General features: G+C 41.1%; 2 protein-coding genes across 4 annotated transcripts in view; both read right to left on the bottom strand.

The window, feature by feature from the left end:
• The window catches only part of LOC115574892 (globoside alpha-1,3-N-acetylgalactosaminyltransferase 1-like), an 8,977-nt gene extending 6,394 nt beyond the window's left edge, over positions 1–2,583 (bottom strand). The window contains exon 1 of the mRNA XM_030406528.1: positions 2,114–2,583. Coding sequence (XP_030262388.1) covers positions 2,114–2,172 — 59 coding nt within the window. The 5' untranslated portion in view covers positions 2,173–2,583. The remainder of the gene's footprint in view (positions 1–2,113) is intronic.
• An 804-nt stretch (positions 2,584–3,387) lies between these two features.
• Positions 3,388–20,338, bottom strand: fus (FUS RNA binding protein). 3 transcript variants are annotated; one of them, XM_030406869.1, is made up of 15 exons: positions 20,172–20,338; positions 19,399–19,423; positions 18,566–18,741; positions 18,279–18,468; positions 17,974–18,197; positions 17,616–17,802; positions 12,129–12,163; positions 8,964–8,999; positions 8,079–8,188; positions 7,669–7,798; positions 7,215–7,313; positions 6,453–6,618; positions 6,005–6,102; positions 5,785–5,914; positions 3,388–4,141 (listed from the first exon to the last, which is right to left on the bottom strand). In XM_030406869.1, the coding sequence occupies exons 1-15, from the start codon at positions 20,182–20,184 to the stop codon at positions 4,102–4,104; spliced, it is 1,659 nt and encodes a 552-aa protein (XP_030262729.1). In that variant the 5' UTR covers positions 20,185–20,338; the 3' UTR covers positions 3,388–4,101. The 3 variants fall into 3 exon arrangements, with proteins under 3 accessions (XP_030262729.1, XP_030262728.1, XP_030262730.1); XM_030406868.1 differs by having other exon boundaries at positions 5,785–5,917; positions 20,172–20,337; XM_030406870.1 differs by having other exon boundaries at positions 5,785–5,917; positions 18,318–18,468; positions 20,172–20,337.
• Between the last annotated feature and the right edge of the window lie 199 nt (positions 20,339–20,537).

Genomic DNA, 20,537 nt, shown 5'->3' with positions numbered 1-20,537 from the left:
TTGAGGTTTTACTCCTGTTATAAACTTACATGTTAATAAACTAAGATGTGGACTAGAAGTATATACTTAGTACACTATTAGTATATAGATGAGTGTACTTGTTGTATACTTGAAAGTGTACTTCTGTAAATTTAAAATGACCTTATAAAGTATACTTAAAGTATACTTTTATAAACTTAAAATGTTCCAATTTAGTCCGAAAAAGTATTAAATTAGTATACTTTCTAGTACGCTACAAGTACATGGTCCATAGTATACTTGCTATACTTATACTCAAGCATACCTAATAAAATGAACTTCAAGTATACTACTTTTTGCTAAGGGGCGTAATATATATATGACAAATACACTTTATACAAACATACAGACTTTATTCTAGAACCCGGAAACACAGCAAATGCACCTGAGCAGTATCACCTTTTCCATCTGTTTTGATTAAAACGTGTGAGTAACTCTTTTGTTTCACATTCAAATCAGGAATCAGTCCCTGAATGTTTTTTTGTTTTTTTATGTAAAACAATTCCAGCACCAACCCTGGTGCTGCTGTCTGTGACCCACTGTTCCGTGTACCGTCTAATGGGTGCTGCTCAACCAGAAGCTTTTACACAGCTGATCAACATGTTAAATAATAGTAATGATAGTAGATTTTATTTATACAGCGCTTTTACAGCTCTCAAAGATGCTTTACATAAAACCAAATATAGAGGAAAAGTACATAAGTGCTCAGTGCAAAGAGTAAGAAAGAGAAATAAATGAAAATTACATAGAGGGACAAACAAACAATGTGCAAATAAAATGTTCTGAGTCAACTGAGGACTCGTTAGGTCCAACCAGCGGCTCTTCTTTAAACTAGTTGTTAACATATTCACGTAAAGATAACTGAGGCTCCTTATCAGTCAAAAGCCAGATGCCCCCATATACAATGAAACCAGAGACGTGGACATGTTGACAGATGTTTGAACAGACTTCAGCTACTTGTTCGTCCAGTTTTGGACACTTTCAGTCGAGCGTTTTAGCTGCCATGTCTCCGTTCGTCTCAGCTCACTGTTTAATTCAGCAGAAGCATTCAACATTATCAAATAATGATCAAATGTATCACAGACAGAGCTGTAGCAAGAGTTTTAGAAATATGACCAGGAACAATTTAAAAAATCTTAATTATTTTTATTTATAAAAAACATTTTATTAATTCTTCAACTGTCCACTTTACCTTTCAGTTGCTAACACGTCTCAGCGACTTGTATTAACATTCACTTTTGTGGTGCCAAGAAAATCTAGTTCCATCATTGTGACGAGGCGTTTAAATAACCCAGTGGATTTTTCAGTTGATCATTCAGACAAAGATATCAGATAATTCTCTCAACCCATGAAAGAACATTATCAATCCTTCATTTGAACCAAAAAGTTGAGAGATTAATCATCAACTACTCTGATGATCGTTTTCACTCATTTTTCAGACACAAATGTTAAAGATTTCTTGGTTCCAGCTTCTTCGAATGAGGATTTGCTGCTTTTCTTTTAAAGAAAAAAATAAATAATAATTTGGGTTTGTTGAAAAGGGAAGAAATTTGAGGAAGTCACTTTGTGTTCAGGGAAGACGTGACGAACATCTCACAGATGCTTTTAAACAAAAGTCAATATTTATCAATTATCTGTGACAATAACTGTCAGATGAATTGATTTTAAAATTACAAGCAGCTGATAATTAGTTTATTAATAATAAGTTAAGTTAAACAATGTGACAAATTACAGATTCTCATTAAGAACAGACTCATTCAGCCCTGCTACTAAATTAACATGATTGTTAATTAGTTTCACATCACGGACAAGTAGTATTACTAGTAGTATTACTAGTAGCAGTAGTAGCAGTAGTATTACTAGTAGTAGTAGTAGTGGTAGTAGTAGTATTACTAGTAGTAGTAGTAGTGGTAGTAGTAGTATTACTAGTAGTATTACTAGTAGTAGTGGTAGTAGTAGTATTACTAGTAGCAGTAGTATTACTAGTAGCAGTAGTATTACTAGTAGTATTACTAGTAGCAGTAGTAGCAGTAGTATTACTAGTAGTAGTAGTAGTGGTAGTAGTAGTAGTAGTAGTGGTTGTACATGTACTCACCCCAGCACCAGAGCTGACAGCAGGACCACAGTCACATTCTTGGTGGTGATAAAATGCATCTCAGTGATTCAGACCAGCACAGTCCTGAAAAAACCTGATCCAGGTAAGTTGTTCTGTGTAAATCAAAAGGCCCCACTTAAGATGAAGGTTGGCTCAACAATCTGAGTAATCCCCAGAAACCTGAGATGAAGGAAACTCAGACCGTGGCTGTGTAACTGTGGCAGCTGACTGAGTGACCTGAGGTGGCAGGTTGGCAGGACTTCTGTCTCCTCCCTCCTGTTCAGTCTCTGTGTCTGATACAGGTCTCATGTCCTCCTTCATCTAGCTGATTTCAACATGTCAGCACACATTGACTTGCAGAAGTTACGTCTTGAAAAAGTTTGAAGTCTGCAGGATTTTATTGGAATCAGCTATTATTTCTCACTAACAGAAGTGAATTAAAATCATTATAGACAATAGTGCTGCCCAGCGGTCGAGCGCAGTTTGAGTCACAGCTGTGAGGATTTCCAGCTGGTTCCCGGGTGTTTGTTCCATCCCTGCTCCCGAAGACCAAAACAGGTATTACAAGTCAAACCATGAGGTTCTCCTCACACAGCGCTGTGATGAGGAAAAAAAAAATTCTACCTAATGAAACGTAAAGCTGCAACGTATGTTGAGAAACGTGTTATTCTCGTTCTCAGTGTGAAGAAACAATGATGGAAACTTACCACAAGTCTTTGATTACTTTTTAGATTTTGTTTTCACATAAATGTTAACACTGTAAACATGATGAAGTTTGCTATTCACTTCAGTCTTAATCCCACAATTCAGTTTAATAAAGCTGCTGCAGCGCACCTGTATGACACACCTGTCAGAGCAGAGCTGTGGGGCTGCTGCTCAACCAAAAGACTTCACACAAGTTATCAACATGTTCTGAGTTGAACACAACTGAAATGCTGTTGCCTGTCAACACTGCCAGCAGCATTGCTGTTAGACATGCAGGTCAGTAACAGTATTAGAAATCAGGTGTGACATTATTGTATACACAATATGTCAAGTATGAAAAGGAGTGCTAGTCACAGCTCGGAGGGAAGGGTTGAATGCTTTCATATACAGGAAGGCAACTGGTGATGTTGAGATGTTGACAGAAGATTAAGAGGACTTTGACTACTTGTTCATCCAGTTATTGGAATGACGTGAAGACCAAGATCCCCAAAGACAACTGATGCATGAGGCAAGCTTTAAAATATTGCTGCTTCAGATTAATGGACAGCTGAAACAGAGAGGAATGATTCTCCCAGTCGAGCCAGTCAGACACTTTATTTGGTTTTATCAACACTTTCATTTGAAAACCAGCATGTGCACAATACAAAACAACTCATAAATAATAAATACACTAACAACAGTTCTGTCTGAACATCTGCAGAGACATGAGACCTCATTTAGGAAAGTGGATTTACTTGATCATAAATTATCATCTTTTCCAACAATATGCTGAAGATTTGAGTGAGAATATTAAGAACCAGAGAGTGAACTTCTTTGTGAAACGATGCTGCAGATTTATTAAGGATGGAAACATTCTTACATGTAATCCTGCTGTGAAAACTACTGAAGGGATTTCCACAAAATCTGGCTGGGTGGATGGAATTCACTTTGTTAACTCTCGGATTGGATCAGGATACATAAACAGATCCAGGAAGGCGTGGCGGAGGTATGCACTCTATGAACATCCACTGAACATCCATGAACAGTTTTTCTAAATGAGGCCCCACTGAACAGTAGAAGGAAGTGGATAGATGTGAAGAAAAAACAAAACACAGCCAGACACTTTTCTGCACACTGAATAAAGAGGATCAAAGTTTACAGTTCTATAAAAGGTGAAGGTTTGGGCCGGGCCGGGCCGGGCCGGGCTGGGCTGGGCCGGGCCGGGCCGGGCCAGTGTGGGCCGACGTGGTATCTGTACTGAGGTGGGACAAGGACGAGGTGAGAGTTCTTCCTTAAAGGGTGAGTTAGTATGGACGGCCCCGCCGCTCCTGTCTGCGGTCACCCCTGGAAAAAACAACACATCGATGACATAATCATCATCCAGCCAAGTTGCAGTTTTAGTTGAAGTACAACACTAGTCACCGGAGCTGTATCTGTACTGTAACTAGGGCTGGGCGATATATCGATATAAAACATATATCGATATATTTTTTAAATGTGATATGGAATTAGACCCTATCGCGTATATCGATATAGTTCAAATTTGCGCTGTGATCCTTGCTCCAGGCAAACCGCTGACCCGGAGCTCTCTGCACTGCTCCCCGCGCCCCTCCTCCTTCATGCACAGAGAGGGGAGGGGCTGGAACAGACACTCCGACACTCTTCAACAAACTATTGTTGCCCCGCACTTTGACCTTGATGCCCCGTGAAAAAAAATCATCGAACGGCCACAGTGTCCTCTGTGCCCCTGGCCCGGTCAGTGTAGCGAGCTTGCCTTTAATTACAGCCACCTGAGTGCACAGTAGTCACTCACAGTAACTTCAGTGAGTCCGCGGTTCGCGCAGGTGGAGTCTCATCATCACGATGATCTCACGTGAAAGCCTCTCAAACAGCAGCAGCGTCTCAAAACAGAAGAACGAAACTTACAGCACAGCGAGCGAGCGCAGCGTAACGATGATACGTAACTGACGTATGTGGTAGGATTTAGTCCGGTAAAGTTGGAAATATATTCACAGATTCGAACTTCCCGGATCAATAACTCATAAGTGAAACCTTGTTAAAACACAACAGACGGCTCTTTCCTACCGTAGTGAGGAAGACAACGAGCTACAACCGTATGTTAATCTAAACGAGCATCTGGACATTAACTCTGGTCTGTATGGTCAGCCGTCTGTGAGACGAGGGCGCAGGGACCGTCTACAAAGTGCAACACTGAAAAGAGAAACTACAAAAAAATTCAATAACTTCACTATTATTCAGAGTGTAGTGCCACCAAAATCACTCCACACATCAGTGGTCTCCTGCTGGTTATTCTACAATTTTTTGTTTGGAAAAAATGTGCTTTGCCATAATTTTGGGGAATTTCTATTGGGAGAAATATTCAATAACATTAATATTCAGTATAGTGTCACAAAACTCACCTCACTCTAACCCTACTTAGAACATTCGTCAACGTCAGTCCGGGGGCGGGGGAGACACGGACAGACGGTCACCAACTCCGTCAGCCGGGGGACGGGGGCCGTCACGCACGGAGTATAGCACCGCTGACCTAGCGGTATAGCAGCGTAACGGCGCTGTTCCACCGTCTGGGGAGAACCCTGCTTAGGTGGGAGGCAAAAACGCTTGGGCGCCGCGCCTAAGCCGTATAATGGCAGGGAAAACCCTGTAATATTATTATATTCTGACAGAGGAGCTTTAATAAAACTGGATGGTGTCACACAGCTGGTGAGATACGACAGCTTCCTCCATTCTGGCCTGTCCTGCTCTCCGGTCAGCTTTGTCAACACCAACTTATTTGTGCATTTGTAAAAAGTCAAAGTTGCACTCAATGTAATACATCTGTAGAATATTTACTCACATAAATCCACAAGTTTGGGCCATTTTATATGCTGCTGTGATCATCGTCATACAGACTTCAGCTGGACTTATTTTTACACCACAAAGGACTGTGGAGTTTGTCCTCCATCACGTGTGTGAGTGTATCTCACCTTGCGTCCATCTTCCCCGGGCCGTATCCTCCCCGGTCGCCTCCTCTCCCGCCTCTGAAGCCCCCGCGGTCGCCACCTCGGCCCCTGAAGCCGCCCCGCTCAAACCCCCCTCTGCGCTCGCCTCCAAAACCTCCTGACAGCAACAAAAAACATGGTCATGATTTATAAATCTCTGACAGAAATGGCCACTTTTACTCCATTCTAATGTCACACGTCTCACCTCTGTCCATCGGGGGCATCCCGCCAGCATCCTCAGGTTTCGGGGCCTTGCACTGGTTACACTCGTTACGCCACGAGAAGTTCAGGTTGCCACAGTTGCTGAAGAGAAATAACACAAAATAAATAACAACAATAACAACATTTGTTTCCTGACACAATGTCAGGTTTTAGTGATTCTAGTGTGTTAAAAGTGCATTTTTGAGAGTTTTATGAAAATTTTGAAGATTTTCTTTCATGTCGTCACATGTAGAATTATATGTGTGCTGTTACCAAAACAATACAAGATCTGTTTGCAGTATTTGAATAGTTGTATTAGGAACACAGCGTGTGCAAATATAAACTAGTTTTAAAAAGTGAGATTTCATTGAGATCCTTGAATGAAAAAGAATTTACTTTTGAAATAAATAAATCTATCCAGATCCCTCTGCAAGCGAGAAGTTCTGACTTACGGGTTTGAACACTTCCAGTCTCCGGCTCTCTGTTGGCCGCCTCCTCCTCCTCCTCCTCCTCCACCTCCTCCTCCTCCACCTCCTCCTCCTCCTCCACCACCGCCTCCATTGCCTCCTGGGAAGCCTCCACCTCGACCCCCTCCAAATCCACCCCGACCCATCGGCCCTAGAGCAAAGAACCAAAGCAGTCCGCTGTTCTGTCAGTGTAACCGATGATTCACATTATTAATGATCAAATGTTTACAGCTGCTGTAACTGCTTCTTCATCTGTACAGTAACCTTTGCATGTGATTATAAGACACACAGACTTGTGACTTCACAGATAAAAAACACTTTTGAGATTTCCAAGCATAAATTATGAAGCTAAAAGTTAGAACAGTTTGTAACTAAAGTGGCCTGTAAAGACGGACTAGTGAGTAGATGAGTCTCCGTGTTCGCTGTGAGGACGTTTAATGTCCCCGACAACCTCTGTAGTCTCATTCAGACACTCGTTAGCAACCGCTAACTGTTTTTAACACATGAAGAGCTTCACAATTACATTTTGTTTTTATTTTGTTTATTTCACACATTTCAAGGACAATCAATTCAACAGACTGTCAGACTTTGAGATGAGGGAGCCAGATGTGTTAAATGCTTACTGATTTCCAGGTTTAAGGAGACAGACTACACTGCTCTTTGTTTCAAATGAGACAGGAGATTGTAAAACATCTTACATTGCTATTACAAAATGCTAAAAACAAACAAGAACAATAACAGGCTCACCTCCTCGTCCCCGTCCTCCTCTCATGCCACCTCGGCCTCCGAAGTCAGCTCTGCGGGTGGCAAAAGACACCTTGATGGGATTTCCATTGAAGTCCTTACCTGTTGAGGACAGAAAGGAATCAGGCAAGAAATAAATCTGCTTTAAATCACAAAATGCATGAAGATGAGAAATAAGTACACAATTTAATGCAATACAAGAAAAATGGAAATGTGACTAAAATGTTTGTTATGTCCTTTAAGGAGCGAAGCAGCTGTGATCACTGAAGGTTTGAATCGTATACAGCATGTGTATGAAAGAAAAACGTTTTAAACGCCCCCATATGCTGAGAATGATCCACAATCTCATATTTTAACCCAGATTTTGCTAAACACACTGCAAATACCATGTTGTACTGTCTGAAATCACACATTTAGAGTTGTGAGCGCACCAAAGTGATGAAGACAAACAGCTCACCATCAAACCAGTCGATGGCGGCTTTAGCTGAGGGGGGGTCATCGAAGGAAACTGTGGCCTCCCCCTTCAGCTTCCCCGTCTCTCTGTCTGTGTACAGGTTGATCATGGGCAGGCCCGTCTTCTTGTTGACCTACGAGGACGGACAGAAGGAGACACGAATGATGCAGTGAGTGATTAACGTCACATGATAGCACTTAAAATAAATGATCCAGGTGCAGAAACATGTCAAATGTGGGCAGATATTTGTGTCAGGAGGAAGTGGAGCGAACTGATCGTAGAATCACCTCGAACGTCATCTAAATTTGAAAAACCTTAATTAGTAATTAATTCAAAATCAATATAAAATAGTAGTACGTTTCTGATTTTGAAATGCAAATCAGACTTTAAATACAATGTATAAAGATAAATACCTTAATGATCCCGATCTGCTTAAAGAAGTCTGCCACTGATTCAACAGTGAAGTCGTCTCCCAGGCCTTGCACAAAGATGGTGTTATTATCAGAGTTATCCTGGTCTTGCACTGTTGGAGGATAACAGGACGATGTTAGCAGAGCAACAAGAAGATAACACCGGGCAGGTAACCGTTTAAACGTTTAACTACGACTGAGTGGTTCACTGTGCGACCTACAGTAACCGACTCACACTAAAAGAAAGTTGATTTTAGTCCTTAACTTGGCATAAAAGCAGCATTAAATTATCTTTTTGGGCCAAATAGGGTTGTTCCATCCACGGACAACAAACCTTTAAACAAGGCACCAACAACTTCACCAACATCTTCAGGAAATTAATTTGCCAGTAAGATGAATTGTTGTTAAATAACTGAGCTCTTTTTACTGTCTGGGTTGACATTAGCTTAGCATTTTTGCTCGTTTTGGACAACCAGGTTGTAAGAGACTCTAAGGATTTCATCAACAACCTCAGATACAGTGAACGACAACCTCTATCAATTCAAGTAAGGAAAAACTTGCCATATTGAAGATATCATGTCAGGTAATGTCTAAGCGAGTTCCAGAATTTGTTGCTAAAGACAACTGGTCTTTTTTTGTCTTGGTGGACAATAGCCTCGCATTTTTACAAGCGTCCGCCATCACTAAGCCACCACAAAGAGCTACTGTTGGGTACTGAAAGTCAAGTTCCTGTTCCTGTACCAGTTCAAATGTGAATGGTACCCACCCAGTTATCAATCACCTTGATGAGAACTCGCATAGCCAGTGTTCTGTCAAACGTCACATGAATGGCTAAAAGTACTGGGTGCTGTTGCCGGCAGAGAGAGAATAAAAAAGTACAAAACTTACTGAAGCCCGGCCCTCCATGTCCCGGCTCTCTTGGTCCTTGAGAGGGCAAGGAAACAGAAATTAGTTGTGGAAAAGAACAAATGATAAAACACATAAACATAAAAAACATACTAAAAAGTCTTCTTCTTCCAAACCAAAACTGGACAGGTAACGTTTCTAGTCACTCTGTGTACGGATCTAATGTAACTGTCAGAAATATATAACGCACATTTTACCATCCTGTCTTTTAAACGTGTCATTATTTCATCACTTCTTTCATTCGCAGGACAATAAGTCCCTGACATTATCTGTAAATCCCAGGAACAGGTGTAAGAAACAAGCTCGCCCACCATGAGATCCAACCTTGAAATATTTTTTGCATCAGGAAAACCACCATAATTCTCACATCATCACACTTCATTGGTTTGATTGTTTGTTTTTTGAACACAGCCATGTGTAACTCGATGACTCTTCATGCAGATCAGACTGAATTTGATTTCTTCAGTTTATATGCTATAAATAATTTCCTTCACACAAACATTACCAACCCTCTGAACCACGTCCAAACACTTCACAACACCATCTCTTTTTAGAGTATGTAGAATTTCAACCTGTCCATTAATCAATAATTGGTTTAGTTCGGTTTCACACAGCTTAACAAAAGATTCTTGGAAATTGTCCAAACACACATCTTGGACATGTGACCACCATGTTTGTCATTTTGTAAAAGTGACAGATTTCAAAGCGTTTTGTTACGCAGTTCAACCGTGACGCAGACTTAAAACCAACTTCCCATGTAACACAAACCTCGACATCAGCTTTTAGTGGACAGACTGAATTCCATGTCATTGGCAGCTTTACCAGAGTTTCTGGAACTAAGCTGTCATCAGAAGCCGAAGCCAAACCTCTTCCATCGTCACAACATTTGAATCACTCCCACAACCGAGGAGACGGTCAATCAGACGAGAAGTGACTGAGAGCAGTGAACCTTTTTTCACAGCAACACAGAGGTTATTTAACTGATGATTCTTCTTTACATCGAAGAATGTTACTCAGTAAACTGACCAGAAAGCATTTATACCAGAATCACTGTCTTTCAAAAGTGATTTCCATGTTATTGCCATGTTACCATGACTGATATGAACATCTTTAGATTTTAAGTGTCAATTTCACCTGATAAATACAAGTCATGTACAACAACCGTACCTGACATTAAAGATACAGAAGGAGAAGCTTGTTGTCATGTGACGTAACTCATATGGAGGTTCAGGGAGTCAGTCTTCAAAGTAGTCTCAGAAAAAACACAGATCTGTATTCCACCATCTCCACACACAGCCATCTTTGGAAGATTATCAGTTGGTATGTTCACAACAAATGTGCAATCCAACTTAATTGCCTTCGCCTCCTTCATAGTTCTCATTTAAGGCTCGGCTATGTGGTGTCATGGCCATTTTTAAATTAGAACAAAAATCTAGAGGCACTTCTGATTTTATTGTCTTTACTGGTTGTCATCAGTTAGTTATTTTACACTGCTATCCTTCAACTGTCTATATATTTTGTATTAGATACAGCAGTTTCTCACAATAATGTTAATTGATGGATAACACTGCAACTACAAACTAAACGTAGAAGAGTTGTTCTATTCCAAACTTGTTGATCTGAAGACTTTTTCTCCTTAAAAGGAACACACATCCTTATTTCAGTGTTTTGCGTAGCGTTTTAGTCGTGAAGAGCATTTAGGGTTAAATCAGCCTGATACTCCTGTGGTGTGAACCCGGCCTAACAGCCTTAACAGGCTTTGATTGTGGTTCACTTCTTGTGAACACTGTATTAAGTTTAAGCACATGCTGATTAACTTCTCAAAAGCCTGTCTGTTGTTGTTTCATCACACTGTTTAAAACCAAAACCTCTTCCTCTCACTTACAACATCAAGTCTGATTAGATTTGACAGAACTCAAACCAGTTTTACTACTCAGCTCAACATAAATGTTGTTTCATCCACTCATGTGTGACACTCAGCCTGCAGCATACCATATTTTTGTTGACTTGTCACGCAAAACCATCAAACACAGCAAGTTTTATCACTCATAGAAGACAAATGCTCTGAACGCCCATCGGTCAAATTCAAACACGCAAGATGCAAGACAGCGTAGCAGACGAACTACATGTAAAGCCACGATGTACCGTTTAACATTTTGTCATTTTAAGACACTGAGGAATGTACATCTGCAGTACTCAAGATTATTATCCATTCAGATAAAATCTAATCACACTGAGGTAGAGCTGGGCATTATACATATACTTTATCATAATTGTGATGTCTTCTACAGTTTGTCTCTTGTCACAGGTGTCTTCATCTGCTGGTTTTAAAGGCCACATTACAGTAAGGCGATGTAATTGTCTGAGTTTACCAGACTGTTCAACTTGTTCTAATTCTGACCCACTTAATCATTATATCCACATTACTGACGATTAATGTTAAAAAATCTAATTGTGTTAATAATAGCACAATGCAGAAGCACCAAAAGCTGCAGTTCCTTGAAGGGTGAGTCGATTCCTATTAGAGCCTATGTTAAGAAACAGAAACACACACTACAAAATTAAAACTGTTTTGGTCTCTATATCTAATTCATCCCTTCATGACAACTGTGAAGGGTGAATTTTTATATAATTCACTGGTTTAAATCATATGAGTGCTTAAGACTGCACATAATTACAGTGACAGCGACCAGCTGTGTGCTCGGCTGCACCTCAGATCATTCCCGTCACTTCACTTGACCTCTCGGCCGGAGACAGAGCTTCTGGAAGATTAAACACCCGGAGTCGACGAGAGTTCATAGTTTGGAGTGAGGCGGAGTGATGCATTGCCAAACGGCAGGGGCAGCTGACATCTGTCCATTATTTTATGCAGTCAACACTCTTGTGATATGATTTTAAGGCCACCTCCCTCGGCCCGACCCTGAGGGGTCTTACCTGTGAGGCTTCACTATGTAAACATTACGTACCACACTCTACCTCACAATCAGTGCTGCAGCTTAAACAGAATTGTGCTTTCACTTCAGCCCTCTCTTAATTTAACAGCTCTTTTCACTCACGTCATGCTTTATGTTCACTGATCTCCCCTCCTTTTAACTTGACCCTTCGAACTCAAACCTCTTTTATGATTGTGTTTTTTTTGTCACTTACCACCAAACTTATTGAATCCTCCACGATCGCCCATTCTGATGAGGAGGAAGAGAGAAGCGACACACATTGAAGGCTGGTGCTGACAGCGATTTCTCTCATTTCTTGTGGGTAACCTTCACTCTCACAGTCTCTTAGTTAAACCCACCCCTCTTCATCATTTGGCACTTGTCCAACTGAACCCCTACTTATTCTTGTTCAGAGTCTCTTGGATGTACCTCGAGGACAAGAGGCCAGTTTAAAGACCTTGTCATTTTTTGTCACAAGCAGCTGAAATTTGCCATTGTTACCCTTCAAGTCTCTAAGTGACATTTATACACCCATTTCATTTCATCAGATAACTTGATTTGGTGTCGATTAACCAACCCAAGCATCGATGCCTTTGATCCCTTCATGGATGTTTTTTTTTTAGGTCTCAGAAAACCTTTATTCTATACACAAATTGCAGCAAATCCAAAAACAGGTCTTAGGTAAGACCTTTATTCATGATATCTCAAATTATTTTAAATAATTATTTTCTCCAACTAAAAGAGCGCTATTAACTGTCTGTAATCTTCCCCAATTTTGCAATTTCCCAAATGGTGGCTTAAGAGCAGAAAGCCAGCCCGGAGAGAAGGTAAAAGCCTAGGAGAAGATTCAAAGATTGATTAAAGCAGAGTACGACACAGTGATGCTGTCAGGGCTGGTTGGGAAGGTGGTGGTAACAGGTGAGAAAAGCAGGCGATGGTAATGTATCGTGGCGTGTTAGCGTGTGGGCAGAACCAAGACCACAGTCTACTTGCCACAAAACGACTCTTGTGAGGAGGAAAAACACAATTTTGGCTTCAGACTTTACAGTGTGTGGACGCTGGATTTTTATTAAACACAAAGTTTCAACTGAATTTAGAGTTAAGGGCCTTCCACAACAAGGACGATCACCATAATGATAACTACTACTCTAACCATGTGAACATCCACACTGACCAACAATAACGATTTGTAAAACAGTGGCGCCGAGCAGGTGCTGTGTCGACGACTGAGAAAAACATGTATTGAGGACCTGTTACTGCTGTGACTGCCACAAAGAAACAGAAAAGAACTAAAAACAAAAACATGAGGCTATGGTTTAATAAATTGTTCAAAGATGAGGAAGATTTTGATTGATTCTTATCGTTTTTATAGAATATAAGTAAGACGAACAGTAAAATAAATGAAAATGAAAATGTTCACACCTGACAGCAATAGTAGGGCCCTATAAAATCCATTTGATTTTTTCCCAAATTCCGTTTTTTCCGTTTTAATTTTTGGGAATTCCGTTTTTTCCATTTAAATTTGGGGAGTCCAGTTTTTTTTTTTTACCTCTCACTCTTATTTTACTACTAAAACAGTGTTTCTTTAATGTAAATGACAAGATGTACACAAATTAAATAGAAATTACCTTAAATTTATTGAGGTGACAAACACATTTCCTCAGTACTGTACTGCAGAGTACACTAAAGTGCTTTGTGGGTTTCATTTGGGTTTCATTGGATAAAAACATGGTCAGCTCTCAGGCAGATCCAGTAAATGTTTGCATACCAAAATTGTTCTGAATTTAAGTTGTAAATATTCAAAAAATTAGCAAAGATGACCAACAAAATGAGAAATTATACTGTGAATTATACAGTGAAAACACCAACCCTCCCCCTGTCCTCTGAGCTCCCAGCCCAGGCAGAGTCAGCTAACAGGGCTGTGGCTAACGGGGCTAGCTCGCTAACAGCAGCTACTGTTAGCAGCAGTTAGCAGTCACTCTGGTGATATGCCGTTAATATGAATCGGACAGGTGGCTAACTCTCTCACATTACAACTTTAATTATGATTTCTCAGGTCTGCTTCTTTGCAAAACAACAGTTCACCTGACACATACAAGTCGTTCGGGAGCTGCTCGGCTCTGTACTGAGGGGTTAATGTCGAGTCTCTCAGTTTTTTCGCCGATGAAGACGGAGCCGTGAGCAGCCGCTTCGCCATGCGTACATTGTTTTGAAGGGGGGGTGGGGACTTGTTGTGTCACCCAGATTTGCTTCCCTCCACGCAGTTTTCCTCAGACATACGTTCCTCTTCCACACGAAAACAGCATTTCAGTGAAATTATGTCAAATTCCGCGATATTCCGCGTTTAACAATAGATTCCGTTTTAATCGGCCAATTCCGCGATTCCGTCAGCGAAATCATAGGGCCCTACAATAGTTATCGTTTTAGTTACAGTTGTTGGTGTGGATGGCCCTTTAATTTACACTTTTCTCATACTGTGCCTTTTATAAACAGTACAGACATGTCATGATAACTATGGAAGTGTGGAAGGACACAAGCTCCAGTCACTTGTTTAATCACACATGTTCCTCCATTATTAAATCTTACACCAGATCAAAGATGATTTTGACTGTTCATTTCATGTTGAGCAACGCGATGGCTGATAAATAAATGCTTTGTGTCGTCTGCCTACTAAAGGACACTACTGTGACGGAGTTCTAATTATCGTAATGGTGGGGAAGGTGATTTAAATATAGTCTGTAATGGATGAGAGAACATACAATGAAATGACAAACTAGTTTGTCTGTGACCTCATCACCAACATTATGACCTTACAAACTACAAGAACCCACTACAAGAAATACAAAAACATCAACTTACCAGTGTCTGCTTCAAAGCTTTACTCATTCAGTGTTGGTATGTTCTGTAATATTTTTGTTCTGGGATTTCTTGGGTTTATCGATCAATTTCTCTGTATTTATTAATGTTTCTTTCTTAAGTTGGCTCAGTCTGCTTAAGTTTACTAAATTAAAATGATCAAATTCTTCTCTAATCACAAAGTAGTTTTTGAAAGCACATTGTGTCGCTTCTGTTTATAACCTGGATCTCATGCAGGTCATAACGCAATTTCTGTAAAAAATATGGAGTAAAAGTGTGGGACCTGTATTTTGTCCTTTTACAATCTCTTTGTTCAAGCGCGAGAGAGTACCAAGCACATTTTTGTTTTTTTGTGTGTTTATAATATAGGATCACAACCTCTAACAGGACAAATATTTTATATTAAGTATTGTAAAACAGACTGACTGTAGAGGAGCCTGCAGCAACACCACCATGCACCGTATACAACGCAATTTTCCCCACAAGGGATTAACAATTAATGATACAACCAGATCCCCATGAAATACCACCATCATATAGTTAATGTTCCACTTCAGTGTAAACAGGGATTTTTGGTAGTTGTTGTTGTTGTCTCTTTTTGTAGAACATTTACAATGAGGCACTTCAGTAGTGCAGATTATTGCTATCACAAGCTTTAACACAAGTTTACTGTCTGAGCCTGTAAGTTACATTTTGAAATGTTCACTTTTCCATCATTCCTTCCCACATTTTGTCTTTCTGTTATTGTAAAGAATCATTGGAAAAGAACTTTCCTCATGACTGACAGTGAGCGAGGGGTCATGTATCATAACAACAGTGTACTTTGTAAGATTTCCAACAGAAGCAAAGATTAAAGCTAATTAAGGGAGAAGGCCATAACTGAACTGCTGCACCCAAAGCAGCGACTTCTCCTGGGTGATGTTGTAGCACTTTCTTCGAGGATCAATTTTAAATGCTTTTTATTAGTCACACAACTGCCCTCTTGCTTTTGGTGATAATTATCATAATGAAGTCTCTGAGGATATGATATCTGACCAGCATTCAGCCACAGGGACCTTCCACAGCAGACTCCAAACCCCGGGTGTATCTTACATGTCAACCACGAATGTTCCCAGTTTACGGACTCAGCTCGTCATTTAAAACACTGCCCTCATGTTGTGTCTGAACCCAGAGCCCAGGTTTCTTTTTTTGAGCTCTTGGCATCTCAGCTTTCAGATCAACTATCAGAGATAAGAATAGGTTCAGTGTGTGGACATCCAGTCGGCCTGACAACATGTTTCACATGCAAGTGGTATCATGTCATGTTGATTTGAATATGTAACTTGTAAACTGTGACTTGTTGCTCTTTTCTGTACATGCGACATCTATTGCATGTCTGTCCGTCCTGGAAGAGGGATCCCTCCTCTGTGGCTCTTCAGGTTTCTTCCATTGTTTTTTTTTCACCCTGTTAAAAGGGCTTTTGTGAAGTTTTTCCTCACTCGAATCGAGGGTCTAAGGACAGAGGATGTTGTTCACTGTACAGATTGTAAAGCCCATTGAGGGAATGTGATTGTGATTCTGGGCTATATAAATAAAAATGGATTTGATTTGATTTGATATTGCGTTTATGGTTTATCTCCTTTATGTGGTTTAAACAAACGATTCTAAGCAAACCAAATATAAAATACTGCACAAATGAGTGAGTGGAGGTTCTGCTTCACACACTAAAGGTTCTCACAGATGAAATGTATAACAGGGGAGCTGAAGTGACCAGGCGGTGGTGGAGGAGCAGCTTCAGGGCACAAAGACCTCAGTGAACATTGAGGATAAAGCTGAAGCTGAAACAGCTTAAAATAGCAACTTCATTCATTTCATAGCAAAGCTCTTGCTTGAGTAATTGTTTTATGGGTTCACTCGGGGCGTTCAGGATGCCGAGTGCACTAACAGACACGTGACACATTTACAAACATGTCACTTTTTGTTTTCCTGTAATTTGTCAACCTTCTGCCATGTCAAAACATAATCGTGGTTGTTTGCAGCACAAACATCTGACTGAATGTGATGGAAGACAAATAATCATTTTGTCTGTATGTAATACCTAATCTGCCAGAGCTGTAAGGTGTTGGAAAAGCTTTGAAATGCACCTTGAAAATGCTCTAAAAGTGCTTAATTTTACTATTGATAACATGTAGGAACCAGAGTACTGTATATAGAATAACTATAGAATTATTTAATACACTTTGAAGCTGAATCTTTTTTAATAAACTGAATTATTTTGCTTTTAAACCTCTCCTTGTTCTCCTTTTTTCAGAAAAAGAAAAGATAATTTGACACATTGTCTTTAACCCCCTTATATTCTAAATCCACTGCTAATGTTTCAACTCGGGAGCACATTTGCTCGTTGGGATATGAAAGTGTCAGGCCCTGATCACCACATTAGTTCAGAGAATTCAGACAAATTACGTATTTATCATTAAGAATTCTCTCATGTTTCAGTTTGCATGTGATTAAGTAATTAACTGATTAAAAATCACTCAGTTTAATTATAACGTACAAAGAAGTAGCTCATTGATGAGACATTCCCCGTATAATACTGACACATAGCTTTTCTCTGTGTTACAGTCCAGTACGTTTGTGCAGTCGTCACTGCAGACACAACACGTTTAATTGCTTTGTGGCAATTTGAGAATCCCCAGGATTCATTTTTCTCAAAAGCAAGCGGGAGGGAAATGTTGTCCCATCAGCACACACCGCTCATTTGCTTTAGCATGTAGCTACGATTGCAGCTTGCTGTTATTTTTTTTTAACCGGAGGTGAGGAAAACATTTACATGCATCACTGTACATCAGTGCTTGATCACACTTACCCCATGCCTCCTCGCCCTCTTGGTCCACCTCGGCCACCTCGGTCAAACCCGCGATCATATCCGCCACCACCGCGACCTCCGAATCCCCCACGGCCCCTGCCACCGCGGCTGTCCTGACCGTATCCTCCATCGGGACCACCATACCCTCCACCTCCTGCGCTCAATGGTGGGCTTTCATCTCCATATCCTGAGAGAGAGTTGAGACAATGGGACCCTTTTGAGAGCTTTTCTAACAAAGGAGCACTTCCTGTGACGCTTGAACACACCTTTGTCCTCTGTCAGTTATCAACTTCACAAAAACAGAAAACAAAAACAAACACACAAGCCTACACATTAAAAATATAAACGCATGCCTAACCTCCACCTTGACTGTACTGGCTCTGCTGACTGTAGCTCTGTGGAGGGGGGGAGTTGTAGCTTGGAGGCTGGTTGTAGTGACCTCCTCCATGTTGGGATGGTTGTTGGTGGCTCCCGCTGCCTCCATAGCCACCAGACTGACCACCACTGCCGCTGTAACCACCTCCACTCTGTCCACCACTCAGTGGCTGGTTGTAGCCAGAAGTCGGTGAGCCGCCATCATAGCTGATGAAGGAAAGTAAAGTAATACACATCATGGGGTTGAGTTTGTTAATAAGAAACAGAGAAGTGCTGATGGTGTCTCACCCTGAAGAGGATGATGGTGGAGGCTGCTGCTGGCTGTACCCAGAGAAGGATGACTGCTGGTTGTAGCTCATGTTGGAGGGCTGGCTGTTGTTGTTGTAGCCTCCAGAGCCGTAGGACTGACCAGAATGACTATAACCACCGCCGCCGCCACCACCACCACCCTGGTTAGAAGATGGAGAACTGTATCCTCCTGAGAGATAGCACATGTAGTCAAAGTTTACTACACAACAACGTGTGACTGACGGACTGACTGTGAGGTTTTGAACAGTTATTGAGTCTTCGTCTACCTGACGGGGGCTGACCATAGCTGCCGTATCCTCCCTGGCTGTAGGAGCCGGGGCTGCTGTCAGAGCCCTGGTTGTAGCCTCCGTAGCCCTGCTGGCTGTAACTCTGTCCAGAAGACTGACCGTAGCCCTGGTTAGCACCACCTCCTCCACCACCTCCACCACCATAGGACCCATAGCTGCAAGAAAAAACAAACATGAACATACTATGCATTGAGAATGAGCACTTTCCCATGACTTTCAAGGATATAAACGTATTATAAATCCAACATGAGCATATTCCTCCTGCCTTAAATCTGGGGGATACCGCTACCGAAAAGATAAGTGATAATTTCACATTTTTATTTTGTTTTTTGTCCCATTTTTGCTCCAATGCAGTTAGCAAAGATGGATGATTTTAATATTCTGTAGCTCCAATAAGATTTGTTGTATTAAAACTCTTAGAAGTTATCTCTCCTCTCAGAACATGCATTAAAAATAAGAGTCGTCTTGTCCTCCTGAAATATCTTCATCTCTAGTCTATACTGCATGTCTCTGCCTAGGTGCTTAAGTCCCGCCCCTCCCAGTAGACGCCATGGGACCTTATTTCTAAAATATTTTGTATGGTAGTGAATGAAAAGGTCAGGGGGAGAGCCAGCGTCTTGTTATCAGCAGGACGCTGGTTCGATCTGAACCGCACACTCCTCCTGATGTGCTGGTCTGCACCTTGCATGGCAGCCGCCACCATCAGTGTGTGAATGTTTGAACTGTCTAATCTTTATTCAGGAACAAGTAAGTCTAGGAAATCTCCGGTCACCAAGCTAAGAAACTGCAGTTTATGATTTTGTGTCACTTACCCCTGAGAGGATGCTTGGGAATAATCTGCGGAACAAACAAAATGGAGATTTAATATATTTCTATTTTTAAATGTCACTGGAATCACCCTCAACAATAAAAGTACATTGTAGTGATTGTAACAACAACATTCAGTCAGTGGGACTCTGTTTTCTGTGCTGTAGTCTAACCAAGCAGATATTACATGAGGCACTTTTTAATGTCACGTATTATTAAATAAAACCATCAACTTCTAACGAACATTTAACCAGACATGTAATAACGTCTGATATTTGAGCTGCCATTTTAAAACGCATCACCCTATCGATGGTCGGATCTCCATCACCTGTAGCGGCTGTCAGCGGACCGAGAGGCGGACCCGCCTCCTCAAAATGGGTCAGTGGCACAAGCGACCTAAGCTAGCTGACAGCTACATGCTAACCGTGCCGGTAGCTGAACGGTAACGGTCCGTCAGTGTTAGCTAGCCGGTAGGTTCACCCACCTCCGCTCGGTGAGGGGTACCGTTAGCTATGTGTTGTTCCTGTATTATAACCGAGGAGTTAGTAAGAAGTAGGCAAAACGCCAGATATTTAAACAGATACGATAGACAGCTAACGAATAACTAACACTAACCGACCTCAACGGTAACCGTTAACCAGCGGTTAGCATCTCGTCACCGGCTAGTCACCGGTGTTACCTAACGTTACATCTTGGTGGAGTATTTTCTAATATTAGCCGACTAGGCTGCTGTTAAAAATATCGATTGCATTAAAGAGAAGTTCGTTGTTTTTCTTACCATTAGACGCCATTTAGACGTACAAGAAGAAACAGCCTTTAACTGTAAACAAAATCTGTGAAACAGCGTGCTGTTTATAGACAGAACCGAGGAGGAGGAGGAGGAGGGGAGGAAGATGGATGCAGCAGTCCAGTCCTGCAGTTCCTCCTGCGGCCACACGGGGCGACAGCGGCCCCTGTCCTCCGGTCAAAACACCTTTGTTCTGTTTGTTGTCATTTAACGTGTTAAAGACAGGAACTACATTCATTACTCAGGTCACGCTAGTGTAACAGTAAAAAATAACTAAATACACCCTATAATAAATGATTTTCCTAATTTATCCCACAACGGGGAAATTCACTTCTTACAACACTTCAAGATGCAACT

The sequence above is a fragment of the Sparus aurata genome, chromosome 23, assembly GCF_900880675.1.
Source record: "Sparus aurata chromosome 23, fSpaAur1.1, whole genome shotgun sequence".
Lineage (NCBI taxonomy): Eukaryota > Metazoa > Chordata > Actinopteri > Spariformes > Sparidae > Sparus > Sparus aurata.
Note: the sequence above shows the minus strand (reverse complement) of the source record. Positions and strands in the feature narration are given on the sequence as shown.

Bases quoted from the DNA above. Each gene is read 5' to 3' on its own strand.
- fus (XM_030406868.1), bottom strand. The intron at 12,164-17,615 runs GTAAGTGTGATC...CCTCCTCATCAG, and splicing joins AGAGGGCGAGGAGGCATGGG to AATGGGCGATCGTGGAGGAT. The intron at 4,142-5,784 runs GTGAGATACACT...TGTTTTTTCCAG, and splicing joins CCGGGGAAGATGGACGCAAG to GGGTGACCGCAGACAGGAGC.